General features: G+C 37.6%; 1 protein-coding gene across 2 annotated transcripts in view; it reads right to left on the bottom strand.

Moving 5' to 3' along the window:
* Positions 1 to 20,127, bottom strand: part of mylk4.S (myosin light chain kinase family member 4 S homeolog) — a 93,571-nt gene extending 73,444 nt beyond the window's left edge. For both annotated transcript variants that reach the window (XM_018269460.2, XM_041567665.1), the window contains exons 1-2: positions 19,641 to 20,127; positions 9,078 to 9,306 (exon numbers count right to left, since the gene is read on the bottom strand). In XM_018269460.2, the coding sequence (XP_018124949.2) occupies positions 9,078 to 9,306; positions 19,641 to 19,678 (267 nt within the window). In that variant the 5' untranslated portion in view covers positions 19,679 to 20,127. The remainder of the gene's footprint in view (positions 1 to 9,077; positions 9,307 to 19,640) is intronic.
* Positions 20,128 to 21,349: the final 1,222 nt, after the last annotated feature.

Here is a 21,349-nt window from a genome sequence, read left to right as displayed (position 1 = left end):
TACATCGAAGAGAAAATCGGTAATTCAACATTGTCATGCTCAGTAAAATAAAAATTACTCTATAATATGAATAAGAGCAATAATGGGAAAAGAGAGAAGGCATGTATATGGAATAATGTAGACTCGCTTATATGTAGCAAAGTGTCAATCATTGGAGTGTAATACTACCCAAGGGGTCCATATTTCCAAAAGTGGGGAACCTTATTGTGAAGTAAAGCTAAACTAAACTCAAATTTTTTGTTGTTTTCCACTTTCTGTTTTATTTCTGCCAAACTTGGGGGTGCGACAGATTTCCATTTGGATGCAATAAACAAACGGGTGGCTGTTAGAACATGTTTAATGAAAGTTTGGGTAGATTTTCTTATCCTTGCGAATGACTTGACCCAACAAAAAAAGTGCCCATGTCGGCCGGAGTAGGCTCATGCATAATTTTGCCTAATAAATCTGCAACCTCCGCCCATAGCGCCGTATTACAGGGCATGTCCAAAATGTGTGGTAGTGTGCCAATTTCTCCACAGTTCCTCCAGCACAATGGAGAATGGTCTGAGAAAAGAGTATGGAGTTTGGCTGGAGTGTGATACCAAAACATAAGAATTTTATATATGTGTTCCTTTTGTCTTGAACAGGTAGCCACTCTTTTAGCATTATCCCAAATAGAGACCCATTCTTGATCTGAAAGAGGCTATGGTAAATACAAGTCCCATTTGGCTATGTATGGAAGTCTGGGAGGTGGATTCTCCAGCGGTTCAGATAATAACTGATACATTTTGGAAATTAGCCCTCTCTGTGGAAGACCCCTTTTAGCGATCAACTCAAAAGGTGTTGATGGGGCCAATTTAATACTGCCGCTATAAGGTTTGGAAAAATGTCTTAACTGAAGGTATTCAAAAAAACTTCAATGCCTGCTGAGGAGTCTTTTGACAGAGATCAGCGTAAGACAAGAATTCCTTAGTTATAGGGTTCATTAAATCCCCCACTTACATATACCTGTGTCTTTCCATTTACTGATAAAATCAAAGTTTCTCCCAGGTTGGAACTCAGGATTGTCAAGGAATAATGTGTTGGGTGATTTAGGAGATATAAGTTTATGTTTCTGCCTAGTTGTATACCATATTGATAATGTATGTCTGGTCGAAGAAAGCAATACAGATTTCCCAAATGACTGGCTTTTCATTGACTATATTCTATAACCCAGATGATAGTCTTTGGTAATAGAGTTTTCAATATTGCCCCATCTAGTATTGGTATTCCAATGTGTCCATGCTAAAAGTTGCCTAATATGTGCAGTCTCATAATATCTACAAAAGCAAGGAACCCAAAGACCTCCCAATCTGCGAGGCATAGTCAGTATAGTCCTAGAAATTCTATGTCTGCGATTGCCCCAAATAAATTTATGACACATATTTTGGAGGTCCTTGAGGATCTTTGAAGATACAAATATGGGAAGAGTCTCAAATAAAGAGTTTCGGTAAGATTGACATTTTAACAGCAGATATTCTTCCAAACCAGGAAAGAGAGTTTTTAGACCAGTTTTGTAGCAGGGATTTCATTTGTTGAATAAGAGGGGTGAAGTTTTTGCCTAAATAAGTAGTATTTTGAGGTAATTTGTGTGCCGAGGTATGAGACTGATACAGTTTGCCATCGATATTGAAAGGTGTCTTGAAGCCGTGCTAATAAATCCCGTGATATGTGTAAAGAAAGTGCTTCTGTCTTGCTGACATTGATTTTATAGTTAGAAAGTCTACTGTAAATATCTAAAACCTTGTTTAGGTTTGGGAGAGAAATCAGAGGTTTAGTCAGTGTCAACAAGACGTTGTCCGCAAAGAGTGATATTTTATAAGTTGCGTCCTTTACAGCTATTCCTGAGATATCTGGGGAGTTCCTAATTACTGCTGCAAGGGGTTCAATACTTAAAGCGTATAGAAGAGGGGATAAAGGACACCCCTGCCTGATTTGTTATATAAATGTATTTAAAAGCTTGTCCTGGCAGTTTTAATTGAGTCATTGGGCAACTGTAAAAGCCTTTGATAGCCTTCAAAAAAGATCCTGTAAAATTAAGATGAGACAACAGAGTGAATAGATAGGGTGAGTCCTTATTTAGAGTTGGGGCTTCAGGGATATTAGACTTTAAATTATAAAGATGCGTGTAGTATTTATGGAACATGTCACCTATCTTGTCTAGATTATATGTCAGCTGTCCCAAAGGGGTTTTCATGGAAGTAATCCTAGATTGAATCTTATGTTCTTTAAGCTTCCTAGCAAATAAAGTATGTTGCTTGTCTCCCTGTTTGTAAAACTTTTCTCTAAAATTTGCGTTAAAAGTTGCTCTGAATGCAGTTTATTATATTGAGTTTCAAGGTTTTGAAGTTGGGTCTGGAGAGTAGCGTACTTGGATTGTGTAACACTTTTTTTGTTAGTGGTTATGGCTATAATGTGGCCTCTAACTGTTGCTTTATGGGCCTCCCACAGTGTTGATAAGTTTTGTACTGTGCCCTCATTTATACGAAAATAATCTTTAAGGGTTGTTTCTATTTGCTTGAAGACATCTGGGTCGTGTAATATTGTTTCATTGACCCCAATGTGTCTCTTTTGGGGGTGGTTTGACCAAGTCTAGAATCAAAGATATAGGAGAATGGTCAGACCATGTTATGGGGTGGATTTTACTAGTGTAAGTTAAATGCAGACAAGCTTGTGAAATCAGGAAGTAATCTATCCGTGAATGCGTCTTATAGACCGGAGAGTAAAAAGTGTATTGAGTTTCTTTTGGGTGGTTAATTCTCCAACTGTCAAAAAAAGCAAACTGGGTAGACAACTTCCTAAATTCACAAGAGAGAACATATGCTGAGTGATCTGGGGAGGGACGATTATGTTCTCTAAATTGAGAGAAGACTAAATTAAAATCACCTCCAATTACCTGGTATGAAGGGTGATAAGATGCAGATTTATTAAGGACATATTGCAGAAACATGATCTGATGCTTATTGGGTAATTAAACATTACATAAGACCATAGGGGTATCCATATATTTTCCCACCAGGATTGGGGTCACAGTGAGCTTGATCGACAGTTAAAGGGCAGTCTTTATGAATTAGCGTTGCTACCCCTGCCTTTTTAGTAGGTCCAGAAGCATAATAGACAGTAGGGTAATATCTGGACTGTAGCATATACGTATGGTTTGTCCTTTTGAAAGTGGGTTTCCTGAACGAAAGCCACGTCTGCTTTTAAGTTTTTAATTTCCTTTAATACCAAGTATTATCGTGTTCAAACTCTTAGCATTAATAGAAATTATTGTAGCCATGATATATTATTTTGTTATTTTTAGCTATGTTTGTCCCTATGAGCTGGGAAAACCCAGTTGCCTGATGTGTTGCTGTCTGAACATTCAATACATATAAGCCACAGTCCAGATATATAGAAAATATTAACCATTCCATTCCCATAAGTATAAAGCATAGTACAGTATGTACAATAAGAAAAGTTAAACAAAATATAACATATGAATAATCGTAAAACAAAAGATTTTTTAAATAACCTTTTAACCGTTTACCAAAGACCCTCTTGCCTTTTAGAAAAAGTTTAGTGAAGGCTAGAATGAAAAATAGCCAGACCCAGCCTCCATAATGGCAGATGTGAGTGGGTCTGAAGGGAGGCTCCAGACTCCCATATAAGGGGGTATTATGTCGAGTCATGGAGGTGTTATAGAAAAAAGAAAATGTTTCATAAAATGTCAATCTTGAGATGAAAAATAAGGAAGAAAAAAAAAAAGATGACTGGTTTCATTCAGTGTTTAGGAGGCAAAGGGACTAGGCTTTCCTCCCATTACCTGTAAAGAGGTCTATCCTTAATACCAGACCGGATATGAAGCAAGATAATGCTGCCCAGGTTCTTTCATGGTGGTTGTTCTTCTCTTTGCGGGAAGGAAACAATGTGAGACCAGAAGGACGAGGGGAGCCTGAGACTCTGGACCATTGCGGACTTAAAGGAGCTTTGGATGGTGATGCCATATTGGGTCTGTGGTTGTCTTTAGATTTTAGTCCAAGAGCTGAAAGTAGCTTATGTCCATTCGGTGGATGAGTTAGAATGTGGGTTTGACCTCAACTTAAAAGGAAAACCCCAGCAATAAGGTATCTTACATTCTCTTATGATCTGTGTCACCGGTTTTAGCTCTCTTCTCTTGGCTAATGTGACTGGTGATAAGTCAGAGTAAATCTGTATTTTGTGGTTGCGGAAGTCCAGTGAGCTTATAGCCCGAGTTTTTGATAGTATGGCCTCCTTGCTTTCATAATAATGGAAACGGGCTATGATGTCCTGTGGAGGTTTGGAAGCTAATGATCTGTGTGCCCTGTCCATTTTCCATTGATCAGCTGGGATATCTGGGCAAAGATGAGCAAGCAAAGCTGTTAGGTACTTGTTGATGTCAGGGCCTAATACATCCTCTGGGATCCCCCTGAACCTCAGGTTTTGCCTGTGGACTTATTTTCTAGGTCCTCGCATGTGTCCTTAAGCTGATCCATCTCTTCCTTGAGGTCGCAATTTTCTTGTTCTAAGTTAGCTAACCTCTGAACTGTATCATCTGCATAAGTTTCCAGCTTATCGGTGCGCTCTCCTAAGTCAGTGAGATCCCTCTGTATATCTCTCACTGCAGCAGATACGGTCATTGTAATGGATTGAGAGATAGAGAAGTGAAGCTTTGATTGCAGCTGCGCCAGCTGCTCTTGCAGAATTTTAGCGGTGACAGGAGCTTCCCCAAGGGGATAGATCTGGTGAGTTAGGTAAGCATTTGACATACCTGGGCTATGCCCGGTTTCCGACCTCATGGGGCTTCCAGTCATTGATGGCGATGGAGGAGAAGCGGAAGTCTGCTGACAGCCGCCATCTTGGCTATCCTCACAGCGTAGATTTTTGCTTGTGCTACCGTTTCTGAACCATATATTCCATGTTTGGTATCCGGTAGCAATTGCTGATGTCAGCTAATTATCGGACAGATTTCATGCCTTTGTCACAGAGCCTCAGTTAGTTGCGTGTGCTTGGTTCCATGGCTGGCCAACTCACCCACTTTGTATTCATTCCAACTGGATTTTTAGAAGTGAATTTATCAATGGGTGAAAATGGTTAAATTTGATACAAAATTGTTGACTTGATAAAAACTATTTTTATAAGTTTATCCAGGAGCAGTAACTCATAGCAACCAATCAGCTAGTACTGATTACTTGTTCAAAAGCAAAAATTTAATTGGTTGCTATGGGTTACTGCTCCTGGGCAAATTTAGTGTCTTTTAGTGCACTAGCATTCAATGCAATAGCATTCAAGCAACTTATTATTATTATTATTATTATTAGTAAGCTTACTGTTCTCTCTCTCCCTGTTTACCTTTGCACCAGGATCAGTAACTATCACTACTGTGTTTACTATAAAAAGTGAAGGAGGAAGAGCCACATGATGAATTTGAAAGGTAACAGTGCATTTAATCTGGTGAAATCTGCTGCTTAAAAAAAAATATATATATATTGGTATAAAATGTTAGCACATTTAGGATTATTTGTTAAAGTCTGACTTTTCTGATCAGAGTTTTTAAAGGGGAAAACACCAGTTTTGTGGAGTGAAAAAAAATCTAAATTTTTTATTAAACCCTGAAGCTGCTAAAAGTTTGAATGAAAAAGTACTCCATCACAAACCTGCCGAGGTCATATTTACAATTGGAAGATATGATGATCTATGCTGGGTTTCGTAAAATAATCGGATTGATTTGTGGTTTAAGGGTGATAATCTTCTTCCCAGTTTTATCGGATCTTTTCCAACACAGTCAATTTTTTGGTTAATTTATTCATAAATAGTGAGAAATTTTCAGATTTTAGTAAATTTGTAAATGCTACTGCTCTCACTTGTATGGGAGCTTTAGGGAGTTTTAGTTCACCCCAAAATTGGGACCCAGAAGCTGTAGTGTAACTACTATATGTACGTAATGCATACAAATGTAAAGACTGAAAAACATTGAGAAAATGTGAGGTTTTAATTTTCATGTAACCCCTAATTCATTAACCTCTCAGATTATCCTCAATAGTAAGTATGATGTATTACTATTACATTTACTTCTCTTATTATCCAGTAGTTATGTGGTATGTCAAATACACATTATGTTGATCATGTCTCCATCTTGTGGCTTAAATTGGCATATTATGAATAGAAGAACATAGTCTGTGGCATAATTGAACTATGTTAGCTATAGAAAAATAAAAAAAGACTAATAAGAAAATTTGGGGATTTCTGTGGAAACATGATTCCATTTATTGGTTAAATTATGTATATAAAAAATTTTCATCACTTTATCAAGCATAATTATAAGGATGATGCAATTTGAGAAATTTAAACTTTGTGCATGTCCGTAAAATCTATTGACGCGACTCGATGTTCAGGTCTGAGAGTGGAGGACAGGCGTGTATGCTTATCCAAATTCTTATGACAAAGACAATGATGTTGGGCGATCAAGCTACAAGCTATAATGCACAGAACACATCAAGGGTTATATTTTGCAGAAAAATTTTAGTTCACAAGGAAACTTTACTAAACTTAGGGAAAGTGAGAATTATGGGGGTTCCCTTGTCCTTTAAGACCTCCAGGTGCGGATAGTATGTAACCATTAGTGGTACACAAGTATCGCATTGCGTCTTTTTGTCTTATCTTCTTTTATCTTGGGGCTGTATCTCTGATTAATAAACATTTGTCTGTGGTTGGTTAAAGTTGTATTTCATTCTGCATTCTCAGAACATTTATGACTAGGGATGGCCACATTTTTTCGGCTTGTTTTGCTGCAGAAATGACGCCCCTAGACTTGTATGGCGGTGTGCGACAAAAAAAAAATGTGCGTCAAAAAGTTTGACGCCCATAGATGTTAATGGCCATCTGCGACATTTCGCCAGTGGCAAATTTTTGACAAAACGGGTCAAATTCACACTTCCCTATGTATGACTATATCATATGGGCTGGCAATAAACTATGGAGTTTTTGTGTTTGAGGTGAAAGCTTTATCTCATGAAGTAAGAGGGGCAGTCTGGTTTTCAGCAAAAAAGAAAATTGACATTGGGTTGTTTTTAATGTGTTTTAAAATAACTTTACAGTTTTATGTAGGGTGGAATGTACAATATTGTAGTAATTTTAGCAGAGCCTCCTAACCAGAAGTTCTGGTGTTAAGAATCATCAAAACCTGTGAGCTTTTTTCTGGCCCCATATGTGGCAACAAATGTAAAGTCAAGGGTGAACTTCATATTACTCAAATGATTAATGTCTAATCTTAACTGATAGATCATAGCAAGAATCGAATTGCCAAGGATTCCAAAGTAGCTGATTTGACATGCCACTAGGATTTACAAGGTAGGAAACTGTTACAGCAATAATTTCTGGAGCTAGCTCTTTACAGAGAATTTGTCTGGCTGGATGGAAACCATCTTGAAAACTCATCCAAACATTAGACAAACCATGGACATGGAATTAGTATTCATTAATATTATCCACAAAGATGACATCTCAGCATGTGGTCTACATCTAGAAACAAAAAATGGCTGCAAAACCAAAAAAGAACTTATGTACTGTAGTTCTTCCTGCCCCATAACTACTCCTCTTTTAATTAAATCTACTCCCAACAGATGGGGAAGGCAATGTAATCATGGTTAGTTACAATATGCAAATCTATTTATGGCATACTTACTACATTGCCATTCACTTTTGATTTCACATATCCATGCTAGAATACTCATTTGATGTTTACCATAACATGTTATGTGACATCCTTAAATCTTTACCCAAACAATGGCCTCACTATTTCCTCAGACCCCATGCCCTATTTTATATTAACAGAAAATGTCATGAACAATGTACTTGCTCCTACTTGCACTTATTTTAGCTAGTGGTGTTTATAAAATTGACAGCTGTGCCTTCTTGATGTGCACCAAATTCCTGTGTCTAGCACCTGATTTGATCAGAAGGTGAACACAGGGCTCTCCTTGCATATTGTATCTATGGGCATTCAAAATTCAAAAGTTGGGCAATTAAAATATGTGTGAAACCCTTAATAAAAGAAACACTACCCCCTACCCTACATAGACCCCCTCCCTCATCCCCCCCCCCAGCCTAGCTGCTACCCCGGGAAAATGCCCATAACTCGTTACTTAAAACAACATGCAGATTCTGTCCAGCAGCACTCACAGGCCCATCTTCAGCTGCTTCAGTAATCTTCTGAATGAGACCGGCGCTTTGACAAATGTTGTGAGTTTCGGCACATGCGCAATTGTGGCGAAACAGAAAATTGCTCCAATTGCGCATGCACCACTCCGCCGGTCTCATTCCGAAGATTACCGAAGAGAAGAAGATGGCTGCCGTGACCTCCACTGGACAGAATCTGCACGGAGGTGTAAGTAAAAAGTTAGGGGCATTTGCCCGGGGTAGCAGCTATGCTGGGGGGGATGAGGGAAGGTGGTAGGAGGGTAGGGTTTTTTTTTTAAGGATTTGTTTCTCCTTTAAGGATATGCAAGTGTTTCAAGTCCCAACTTATCCCCATGTGTGTTCAATTTACTAATCCAGTATCCAGTACCAACTTGTATATAAAATACAAGAAATCACTGGAACAAAATTCTAAACGTCAGGTAGTATCATAAAAAAAATCGGCATAAAATTAATGAATGAAAAGTGGAATAGAATCATCAAAAACACATTTACTGTCTGTTGCACCCTTGCATATATATGTAGGACAGCCCTTAGAATGGCAGCTTTTCAATACAGAAAAGTATTTCCTTATGAAAAAGCGTTTTTAGATGAAGCAGTATTTTACATAAGGGCTATTTTTAGCAATATATTTTTATACAGACCTGCAATGTTTAGTCCTAAAGAGGGATGATTGGGAGATAAATATATGTCTGCAAACATCAGAGGATAGCCAATGCAGTTCATTAAAAACCAAAGTTTGTATAGAAAAAAACATGTCAATTCAAACTATTTGAAATACAAAACATAACTCATTATTTCAGAAAAAAATATGTAATAATCACAGAATAAAAACAGAAATGCCTACCAAAATTAAAACTTACAGCTTTATTATCTGTATCAGTGCCAGATTTCTGTGAATTTTCTTCCCAAATAAATCCCATTCTTTCGACATCTTGGCAGTGGGAACAGGACACTTCCCCAATACCCTCACTCAATGACATACTTATGTGTGCATTGATGGCCTTGTCTTCTTTGGTATTATGATTTTCTTCATTTGTTTCGCAAGTAATATTTGCATATTTAAGATCATTTTTTTCTCCTTCCTTTTGCCTGTGCAAAAACAAAATAACATTTGTTTATTATGATGAACAGTAATTAGCAATTACTGTACAGAATCATATCTGTTTTATTTCTAAAGTGGACCATGTTGACATTGTAGTTCCAACCGACTAAAGTGGAGGTAACTTAAAAAACGCAACAGCTTATTTTTATTAGAATTTAACATATGTACTAGGTTATGCTCATTTTACAACAGATGAGGTCAACATACACTAAGTTTAGATGTCACTTACCTGCAGACATTGGATTATTATTTAATATGTCCATCTTTACTTACATTTGTATTTTGCATTACAGAATTTATTAATTATGCACCTTTAAGTGCTACTGAAGCATCTGTATTTGTTGACGGTAGGGCATCAAAAAGTTGCAGTCTGTTAACCACAATCATATTTTACTCATATACCTTTACATTCAAATTATGACCTATCAACTTTCCTCTTTCTTTATCTTGTACATTTATATTAACATATTTGTTCATATTAAAGATTTTTCTTATATCTAAAGATCTACATGTTTCCACCTAACTGAGACAATGGGGCATTATCAATTGTCAAAAGTATCTTCACTATAATTATTTCACTATGTTTACAATGTACTTATAATTTGTAGTTAATGTTTGTTTACTTACAAATAATGAAGTGAGGTGAAGCCGGTGATTTTGGGAGGTGAGTTAGACAAAGAGAAAATCCACATTCTGTTAAATATGCCCCAATGTGTTGGTTACACTCCTTTCTTTTATTGCTTTAGTCCTTTGAGTTATTAAAAAAACAGAATATACTGTATTGTGTGCAGGTCTGGACTGAGAATCAAAATAGGCTCTGGCATTTCAGGTACCCAGAGGCCCCAACAGGCCACACAGAGGCTATGGCATCTTACAGCAGCCCCTTTGGCATTTGCCAGAACCCACAAATTGCCAGTCCGGGCCTGATTGTGTGGCAGTGCCATGCCTAGGTATATAAATGATGTTAGAATAAACAATAAATTAATTACATTGTGGGGTCATTTATGTAACAGTTAACTAGTAAACAGTTAATGGTATTAGTTACTAGGGATGTAGCGAACGGCGGAAAAAATGTTCGCGAACATATTCGCGAACTTGCGTCAAAAATGCGAACGGTTCGCGAACGTCGCGAACCCCATAGACTTCAATGGGAAGGCGAATTTTAAAAGCTAGAAAAGACATTTCTGGCCAGAAAAATGATTTTAAAGTTGTTTAAAGGGTGCAACGACCTGGAAAGTGGCATGCCAGAGGGGGATCAAGGGCAAAAATGTATCTGAAAAATACATTGTTGACACAGCGCTGCATTTTGTGCTGTAAAGGGCAGAAATCACACTACGTCACTCAGGTGAAGTTTCTGGACACGGAATGTGAAAAAGCTCACACAGCTAGGTGGCACTTGGTTAAAGACTGGGCAAACAATGCCTGCAAGGGCAACGTATACAGTAGTGGGTACGGAATATATTATTGCTGCTGTAAAAACATCACTCAGGTGATGTTTACGGACACGGAATTATTATTGTTATTTAGACAGAATGTGAAAAAGCTCACACAGCTAGGTGGCACTTGCATACCTCCCAACTGTCCCTCTTTTGACCACTCAACCCCCTGTCCCTCTTTTGTACTGGAAAGTCCCTCTTTTCTCTGAACTGATCAGCCAGAAAAAAAACAGTTTCTAACTTAATTAGCTTTTGGCAGAGAGCTCAGAACAGCTAACAGGTGCAAATAAGATACTTTGTAACAATTTTGACTCTGGTTGGTGCTGGTAGTGGTGAACTACTAGGAGGAGCAGCACACCAGCCCCTCTTTTCTCTGAACTGAACAGCCAGAAAAAAAACAGTTTCTAACTTAATTAGCTTTTGGCAGAGAGCTCAGAACAGCTAACAGGTGCAAATAAGATACTTTGTAACAATTTTGACTCTGGTTGGTGCTGGTGGTGGTGAACTACTAGGAGGAGGAGCACACCAGTCCCTCTTTTCTCTGCACTGAACAGCCAGAAAAAAACCAGTTTCTAACTTAATTAGCTTTTGGCAGAGAGCTCAGAACAGCTAACAGGTGCAAATAAGATACTTTGTAACAATTTTGACTCTGGTTGGTGCTGGTAGTGGTGAACTACTAGGAGGAGCAGCACACCAGTCCCACTCCCCAACACAGCTAGACTAATAGCACTGGGCTCTTATAGTAGCAAAGTAAAAAAACAAAAAAGAAAATAAAAGCAGTCCTTACAAGGACTATTGGGTTATTACAGCAGTCAGCAGATGAGATCAGAAGCAGTGCCCACAGCAGCTACATACAGAGCACTGCAGTAGAAGGTAGATTACTAGTCAGCAAAGCTAACTAACCTAAACTCACTGTCCCTCAAATCCCTGCAGAGTTCTGTCCCTACAATACAGAGCAGTATCAAGTAGATTACTAGCCAGCAAAGTTACTATCAACTGTCCCTCAAATCACTAAACAGCTCTCTCCCTACACTAGCTCTTCCAAGCACACACAGGCAGAATGAAAAAACGCTGCAGGGCTTCAGTTTATATATGGAAGGGGAGTGGTCCAGGGGGTGTGGGAGTGGTCCAGGAGGGAGAGCTTCCTGATTGGCTGCCATGTATCTGCTGCTCTGGGGTGAGAGGGCAAAAATAAGCGCCAGCTAAGGCGAACCCAAATTGGCGAACGTCGCGCGACGTTCGCGAACATTCGGCGGACGCGAACGGTCGATGTTCGCGCGAATTAGTTCGCGGGCGAACAGTCCGCGACATCCCTATTAGTTACTTAGCATTTTGATTTTATGTCTTAATGGGCCAGATTCAATTCAGTGAGAAAAAGGTTTATCACATGAAAACTCATGGGTGAGATTCAATTTGAGATGTAATTCAATTCAGAAATAATTATCTAGTGGTATATATTGTGAAAACTCTATTGAAGTCTTTGGAAAACAAACTGGAACTGAATTAGGAGAATTGTTTTTTCTCCTCAAATTGAATCTCATCCATGACTTTTCATATGATAAACCATGAGATAACTTTTTCTCACTGAATTGAATCTGGTCCAATGTCTGGTCTTCTTCATAATTCACATAATGATACTGGGAAGCATCACATTTGTCATGATTTGTGTGGCAAGAACCCTGGGACAGATTGGAAGATTGTACTCTTTATTGAATAAGAGAGTCGTGCTGGGATTGGTCTTATCTGCACCCTTTTGGGACCCTGGAACTTTGTGCTGTGAACTGCACACAGTTTGATCCAAAGTGTAGTACAGACAAGGATAAACAAAATCATAGTCTAGGCAAGGAATCAGGACAGGCAGTGATTGTGAACAGTCGGGAAAAGTCAGGAAAACGGGTATGGAGTCAATAACCAGGAGATCAAAACAAGAACAAGAGCTTATGCAGAAACTGTAGTAAACAGATCCAAATTGGGCAATGAAAGGGGGTCAGGAAATGCTTTCAGGACAGGCACTGCCAAACGCATATAACCCAGGAGACTGTCTTTCTGACTGGTAGGAAGGCATTTCAGTCTTCCAGAGTGCTGCCAAAATATTTGTGGGTATCCTCAACTTCACAGGAAAAATAATGCCATTGGTCAGCATATTTAACAGATGACTGGAAATTGCCCTGGTAGAAGTCAGAAGGATAGGTTTGATTTTGCAGGTTTTTTTTTTACCTGTTTAATGCTCATAACAAGGATGAGGTTTTGCACATGCCCTGTGGCAGTATGTGACCCAGGGGCCTTGCAATTGACCCAGAAATCAATTCCTGTCCCAGCAATTAGACCATAGAGGTTAGGGTCAATAGCAGTTGAAATTCATGAAGTCTCATAGCAGATGTGACATTGGTTTTGTTTGGTAAAAATAAAGAGGTTCTGCTTAAGAGCAACTCTTGTGGTTGGCTGGTTAGCAGGTTTGTCAAAAGAAGTAATGGAAGCAAATAACTAAACTTAGGTAAAAATAACTCTGACGCTCTCTACCAGTATGGCATAGCAATGGCATTATTTAGTACAATATTCACAGCATTTTAAACTTTTAGGTGTTACATGGCTTCATTTGTTAACAGTAACAAGTACATATAAACAAACATGTCTAATGGTCTTAGTTATACTAATATAAATGAGTTATAACTAAGTCTTATATATCGGTATTGATATCAATAACATAATAACTAGTATCAATAGAAAGCACCCATTGCACACTGATTTCTGTAAATAAGTTTAAGGAAACATTTATGTGCAATTGGTCAGTTATAAAAGCATGGACATTTTTAAGCACATGGAATCAAAACCATAGACACTACAAGTCATTTACAACGGCCCAAGACACAAGTCCTAGAGCACTAAAAGATGCAAAATTGCAGCTTTATGCAGAACTTGTATGAAGGTCATTGCTGCACCTTTCAGGATGAAAAATGCAGCACAACGAGCAGAGTGCAGCACTGTAGCTTGTCATTAAGCAGTATAGACTAGTCTCCTTAGCACCTCTGCTGACACTCACTAACTTTAGTGTCTGAATGCTGCACAAGTTAAAGGAACAGTAACGTCAAAAAAATAAAAGTGTTTTAAAGTAATGAAAATATAATGCAGTGTTGCCCTGCACTGGTAAAACTGCTTTGTTTGCTTAAGAAACACTATTATTGTTTATATTAATAAGCTGCTGTGTAGCAATGGGGGAAAAAAGGAGAGAAGGCTGAGGTTACACCAGTGGCGTAACTAGATATTACTGGGCCCCACAGCAAATTATTATTCAGGCCCCCAAAATGTTTAGAGGTTGACTTGTTTCTAAAATATTTATTGAAATTGTATATGAATTAGGGCCTCATGGGGCCCCTATACCTCCTGGGCCCCCCTGCAGCCACAGGGTCTGCTTCCTCTATAGTTACGCCCCTGGGTAACACAGCAGATAGCAAATAAGCTCTGTCTAATGGTGTTATCTTTTATCCATTAGTTAACCTGTGCCATATAGCCGTTTTTCAATGTCCGCCATTGCTACACGGCAGCTTGTTTATATAAACTATAGTAGAGTTTCTGAAGCAAACAGATCCGTTTTATCAGTGCAGGGCAACAGTACATGATATTTTCATTACTTTAAAACACTTAAATTTTTTGGTGTTACTGTTCCTTTAAGGTACAGAATGGGGATGTTCTTGTGATACTAACTACAGGGCAGATAACATGCAGCAGCAGCATGGCATGACATACCTGTTTTTTTATTTTGCACCCTCTCCTGCGCTTTGAAAATGTACCAAAAGTATTGAAATTTAGGACAGTTGGCAAAAGTGTGGATCAGTAAAAAATGTAAACCATACATGCTGCTAAGGGCTCGTATCAAATGGTGTACATTTTGATTTAATTCGTTTTTTTTATGTTTGTAGGGTGAATAATTTATATTTCATGGTTGTGTGAATGTACAGGGTAACCCAAAAATAGGGAATACCATGGTATTCATAACATCAAATACAATGCAGCAAAAACAGAAATGTAATGCAGGTGTGTTCATCTGATCTACTGTAGAAGTTTCAATAACACAAGATTGGATCTCTGTAGATGTAAGACACATACATTAAGGAAATATATTTTTTTTAAAGTACCATATCTGACACCCAACTGCTGCATGAAGACAGAATGGAGAGAAACAGATGCCGAGAGAGGGATAGTGAAGATAAACAGTGCTACGCAATATGTTGGCGCTATTTAAATACATGTTAATAATAATAATAATAATTATTACAGAATCAAGGCAGAATATGTAATTGATTGTATTTAGAAAGTTTTTTTTACTTCAGTGTGAGAAAGGTTATATTAAATTTTCATTTTCATGATAGTTCTTCATTAAATGGTGAAGCGGAGAGTGGCATGGATGAGTTTGGTTACATTTACTTAAGGCTTTGGAGATGAACTTGTTGTAGACAGCAGATACTGCTTTGCCAAAAAGTTTATCCCTCTACACTTTTTTTGTTCCGTTTTTGGTAAAAAGGCGTCTAGTACTCTGTTTTTGAAATAATTTAGCAATATGTGTGAGCTGGTAAAAGATTATTTATTATTAGCACCTTCTCTGTGAAATGCAGCCACCTTCAGCTGTTCATATAGTGCCAACAATCCTTTCATGCATGTGGTCTATGGAAACTTTTTTTTTGGTGGAGGGGTGGAGGAGAGAGATGCAGATATGTAGGTCATAGGAGGAGAATTAAGTAACCTATAATAAATTATGACAGGTTACTTTCTTTCTGAGGACAGTGCAGTCCCAGATGGTATCATTAGTGCATTTGTGTGTATTCAGAACCAATGCACTGAGTGTAATTTCATCCTGCAAGAAAATACCTCCCAGTGTTTTGACACCCCTGTCATTTGCAGTGACTTGCAGCAGTGAGAGGATGAAAGCAATTTAGTGGTGTTAACGATTGCTTCTTGTGACCTTTGCTTTCAGTTTTGAAGAAACATTTCCTACTCACATGCAGGTAAATCAAACAAACTTGGAATAGAATTAAAGTGTCTACATATAGGTGTCTCAAGACCAAAGGTTTCTTGTTTAGCAGGAGTTCCCATTTTAGTGCTATAGGACATATCTAGTCTTGGTCAAATTCTGTACCTTTAACTACAGTACTGTACTCAAAAAGAATCAACACTTTTAAGACAGTTTCAAAACTTTTGACAGTCCAAAGTTACAGGAGATTTCTTATGAAGCCTTTGCTATATAAAGGCATCTTGTGCATACTATGCTTTCAAGCTTGGTTCATCTATCAGATTCTCATATAGGTATTAGAAACTTTGGCGCAGATTTACTAAAGGGTGAAGTGACCATCGATAGCAGAAATTCACCAGAAATCCCTTCTGCAGGGATATCGCCGATTTACTGACTGCATAGAGGACAATTCGCTAGCGAAAGAGTGCAGTTTCGCTCCCTTTCGCCAGGCGCATTGTCGCTCAGGTGAACGATTGTTATTCCTCAAATTCACTAAAATGCGAATTTTACAGAACGTTACCTCTTTTCCTTCGCCATCTTAGACCTGGCAAACTGATCACATTCTCCTTAATCTTAGGTCAGTGACATCATATCCTGTATACCGAAAAATCATAAAAATGTGGAAAAAAACACTGGTTTTTTTCAGATTTGAAAGAGGGATTGTCTTTAAAAGTTGTAAATATTAAATTTTTTTATTTTAACATTTTTCTTTTTACCATTTGAGGTGCATGCCTCATTTTTAATAATAAGTGTTAATATAACATTTGCACCATCTTTAATAAAGAATATTTAAGCCCTACTGTATATGAACCTGCCCTATTCAAATTGACCTAAGTGTAAGTGTACTAAAGAAGTTTCGCTAGGTAGAAACGAACGTTAGCAAAAGTTCACTATGAAATGCTCGCCCTGATGAATTAATGCTAGTGAAACTTAGCCAGCGTTTGGTTGCAGAGACGCAACTTCGCATTTTAGTGAATTAGCCTAGTGGTAGTGAATTGGCGCCTGGCAAAGTGCCGTGGAGTTTGGCGAGGCCTTCGCAGGCGAAAATTGCCCTTTATTGAATTTGCCTATTGTATTGCACCAGTGTCACGAATGTTAAATTCAGCTGGGTAAGATATTTGAAAACCATCACATTCTGTAGTCGTAAATAAATTATAAGAGCTTTTGCATCTTCGTAGTAGATAGATATTACTTTTATCTTTTATTCTTTTTGTGGATAAAATTCATCGTTTCAACAAGACGCAACAGGTACAGTATATTTATTTGAGGATATTTGTTACTCTTTTGCCAACATTTATTATTAAACTTAGTGCTTGGGGTAAACTAACAATTCTTACATGTACATACACCCCATGTGCAATAAAACAACATGACTTTAGCCCAGGTACAGTAACATATAGCAACTAATCAGAGTAAAAAGCTGTTGTATGCTTCCTCTTGTATGTTTACCTAGTAAAGGCTTGCAGTTAATTCAGTTACTGCTTGGGATTCCTCACATTATTTCTTGCATTCTAACCACGTGCTCGCTTTCAGTATCAGTATTGAGTACTGATTAAAAGATGCCTCATCTAAAAGTGCAGTTTTAGACAGTGGTTCCTTTTTGAAAAAAAAAATAGAATGGCTGTTAGATCTTAACAAAGAAATGATATGCATCAATTGACCTTCAGTCCTTTTTAAGTAAGTAAAGCCCTAATAATCCTGCACACCTTCTGTGTTTGCAATTTTTTTCAGGGCTGGTATATAGGCTTTGGTTTCCAGACTGGACAAATGCTTGAGTTTGTGACACATGGGAGCCATCTTAAAGGAGATTGGAAGGTAAAATCACTAGGGTGCCAAATGTTTTTAGCTTAACTGATACCCTAGGCTGGTGCTCCTCTTAGCAGAAAATGACACCAGCCTGGAGTTCTTTTGTGTAAGCACCATGGAGTATTCATTTTCTTCCATGTCTTCATTCTTTAATTACCCCAGGCTGAAACATGCGCAATAGAATGAAAAGGCCAGACTTTTGCTTAAAGTTTGGCTTTGCACTATACTGCATGAGCACCCAGTCTGAAGGAGGAAGAAGATCACTCTGTGCTGCTTGCACAGAAGTACCCCAGATCTGTGCAGTTTTTTACTAACAGGAGCAGGGGTATTTTTAAGTAACTTTCCCTTTCCTTTAAGAACAGGGGATGCTCAGAAAATATGTGGGGCATTTGGAGTACATGAATTTATCCACTGAGCTTTTGTAACAACTGACATGTAACCCAGCTGCCTTCAACTCTTTACATTATTAGTTAAACACATATAAGGTGTTCCTTGCATTTAATGTATCTTCAAAGACCAGACAAAAATCCTTTTGTAAAATACTATTAAATGTATGTCTCTATCATTTGGAACCACGGTTCCTGCTCTGTCAAACCCTTCTGCTTGAATACCATTTATTTTCCACTAGGGAAATTTAGCTATACATGGACAAAACTGAATGAACTGAACTGAATAGGCATTTGTACACCTAAAACACTTGACCATTAGGTATGGCTGAAGCCTAGCGTACTTGAGAACATTAAATTCTGCAAATTTTAACATACTTGTTAGCATCAGGATCCATATTCCTCTTGTATTTCCCATTGACTACAGTAAAAAGGCATATATCTTAGTCATACATAAACAATGACTCTTTAGCTGTTATCAGTGGAGAGTGCCTTAGTATGTAAGTGGTATGCCAAAAAAATAAACAGAGATGGAATGTTCTGTGTGCACGTTTATCTTTGCCTTCTACTTAGCTATCTGTGTAAGAACATATTTGGAGATAAACCATAAAAGGTATTGTTTTCTTTTCTCTTGCCAAAATTAAACATTTGACTTCCATGCTACAAATATTCTTGCTGACAATCCCAAAAATGAGGCAAGCTTGAAAACCGACATTTCATGACGTGATATTTCTTCATTTTTAATTTGAGAAATATTGTCTTCCAAAGTGTTGATAAAACCATGAGCAGAGCCTATTTACTCTGTTTGCTCCTAATTTTATTCATACATTTATAATCTTTCTCTGATGTTCTTTATTATTGCTTGCAGGATAACACATTTAAAGAATTACTATTATTTATGTATATATATATATATATATATATATATATATATATATATATATATACACACACACACAAGAACTTTGGGTTAGTCGGCACTCTCGTCACAAGGTTCAACTTGCCTGGATGCAGTGTCCAAAAGGACTTAATAATGAGATAATGTTTATTTTGTTAATAAAACATTATTTAATTTTTAAGTCCTGAGAGTGCGGACCTTCTTTACTGAATATATATATATATATATATATATATATATATATATATATATATATTCATTTAATTTGCACATTATAAAAACCTTGCCAATTAAACTGAAGACCCCCTTATGTGTATAAACTTTTAGAACTGTAGCAGAGGTTTTTGTTTTTTTTTTCAAATAAGCTGATTCAGATTTGGTTTTGTTGTCATCACAACCTGGTACTTACATGGAACATCCATGTTCATGTTATATAGATAAAAAAAAAAACAGTATCAAAAATGCAGTTACTAGGACATATTACCCAAAATGCTTGGGACCTGGGGTAAACTGGATAAGGGATAATTTCATAATTTGGATCTTTATACTGCTAAAAATAATTTCAACAATACATAAAACCAATCAAATTGGTTTGCTGCCAATATGGATTCAGGCAGCTTCGTTATAATCAAGTACAATTGTACTATTAATTATTACCGAGAAAAATGCAATCATATAAATAATTCCTGAAATAATGTATTATCCTCTCTAATGCAAGAAACTATCAACATTCTTGTTTTGTAGGAAGCATTGATTAAAACTAATTTCAAAATGTTTCCTTTATACTCACTCCAAATGTTTAAGGTGCTCTTTCTGCTTTGCTCCCATTCCTAGGACACTTTCAGTCCTATCGTCAGTTGTGATACAATCCCACTTATTGGGGCCACCACAGAAAATCCTTCTTTCCAGGTGAATACTGCTCTGTTGAGTCGATGCTGTGTAATTGTCCTGGAGAAACTGCAATGGAGGCTATCTTGATGTGAGCAGTAGGTTAATTTGGGTTAAAGGTCCTAAAAGACAGAGAGCAGCCTGCAGCAGCAGCAGTAATGTTTAAGAGTCAGTAACAGCAACTGGCAAACATTGATACACAGAAAAAGAAGGGTCTGACCTGTCAAGTATCCAGAATTGGGGAGGGAACAGAGGGAAAAAGGCGGAGCAGCCACCTGTGACGGTGAAAAGATGATTAATCTGAAGCGTTAATTTACCTAAATAAACATGTAAATGTTGTTCAAGCAGATTTAATGCAGTCTGCTTAACAAAAAAACTATTATTTTTATATACACTTTACTAAGTGAAAATTAAAATTGTAAGCTTAATTTCTATGCTAAATTAAAATGAACAAGAATCGTAGGTCAGGCTGCTCACTATAGCCAGTTAACAGGAGATAAATTCTTCTTCTCAATGCCTTTTCCTCCTGGATTAAAAAGTCTTCCTATAACAAGAAAGTAAATAAGAGTTGTCCCCCCTCCTCATTCAGACTAAAATAAAACAGGTGGAGATGCTTGTACAAATTTGTCACTCTGGAAACATTGAGGCACAAAATGTTACAGCATGGGAAAGATCAGATTACTATTTTTAAGGAGAGATTCCAGCACTTCGTTCAGTCTCTTTTAGTACTAAGTAAATCTAACATTTTGTTATCAAGGTAAAATATTACTAGTATTCTTTATAAATGTAATTCAGATAGATTATGCACTGAGAATATACTTTAAACTACATACAGTTGCTTTTCATGGAGGAGTTTGGAGTAATAAATTAAAGGGATAAAATATGTTAAAGGAAAATGTATTTCTTGTGATTTCAGTCTTCAGGAATATTTTTTCATGACAAGAAAATTACATGCAGGTCAGGTCATCAATGGGGGTGTGTGTGTTATATCATGACATATTGCTCCCAAAAGAATAGGGTATTAGGAGCATATGTCTATCAATACACTTGTGAGTGCTGTTGGACAGCAATTCACTCCAATAACAAAAATCTAAAATAAAAACAATAGAGCATTTTGGCTCATAACCCATGCAGTAAGGCCATGCAACCTCTTCTGGATATACTTTGCTTTGTAGTGGGCACCCCTAGGCTCGCTGTTCATGGCCCCTGTCCCCTCCTTTTTATTCACTCAAATTTTCATCATCGTGACCAGAGCAATGGGGATTCCTACTCATCCCCAGTTTCTCTGAACCAATATGGGTGTGGTTGGCAGCATGCCGCCCCTAAAATTCTGCTGCCCTAGGCCAGGGCCTTGGTGGCCTCTCCACAAATTCAGGCCCTGTTTGTAGAACTTAGTAGTTTTAAGGTATTGTTTGTAATAATGTCTTTTTAGACTGTGCCAAGTGGCAAATATGTATTCCAACAACTCCCCCCCCCCAAAGACAGAGAGTATGCAAAGTGTTCTGTTCCTAACTAATGCTCTCAATATTAGTACTAAAGAACACTTGAGTGATAGAGGAATATTCCAACCACTTCCCCCCACCCCCAAAGAGTATGGAAAGTGCTTTGTAA

The sequence above is a fragment of the Xenopus laevis genome, chromosome 6S (assembly GCF_017654675.1).
Source record: "Xenopus laevis strain J_2021 chromosome 6S, Xenopus_laevis_v10.1, whole genome shotgun sequence".
Lineage (NCBI taxonomy): Eukaryota > Metazoa > Chordata > Amphibia > Anura > Pipidae > Xenopus > Xenopus laevis.
This window is presented reverse-complemented; position numbering and strand designations above follow the sequence as displayed.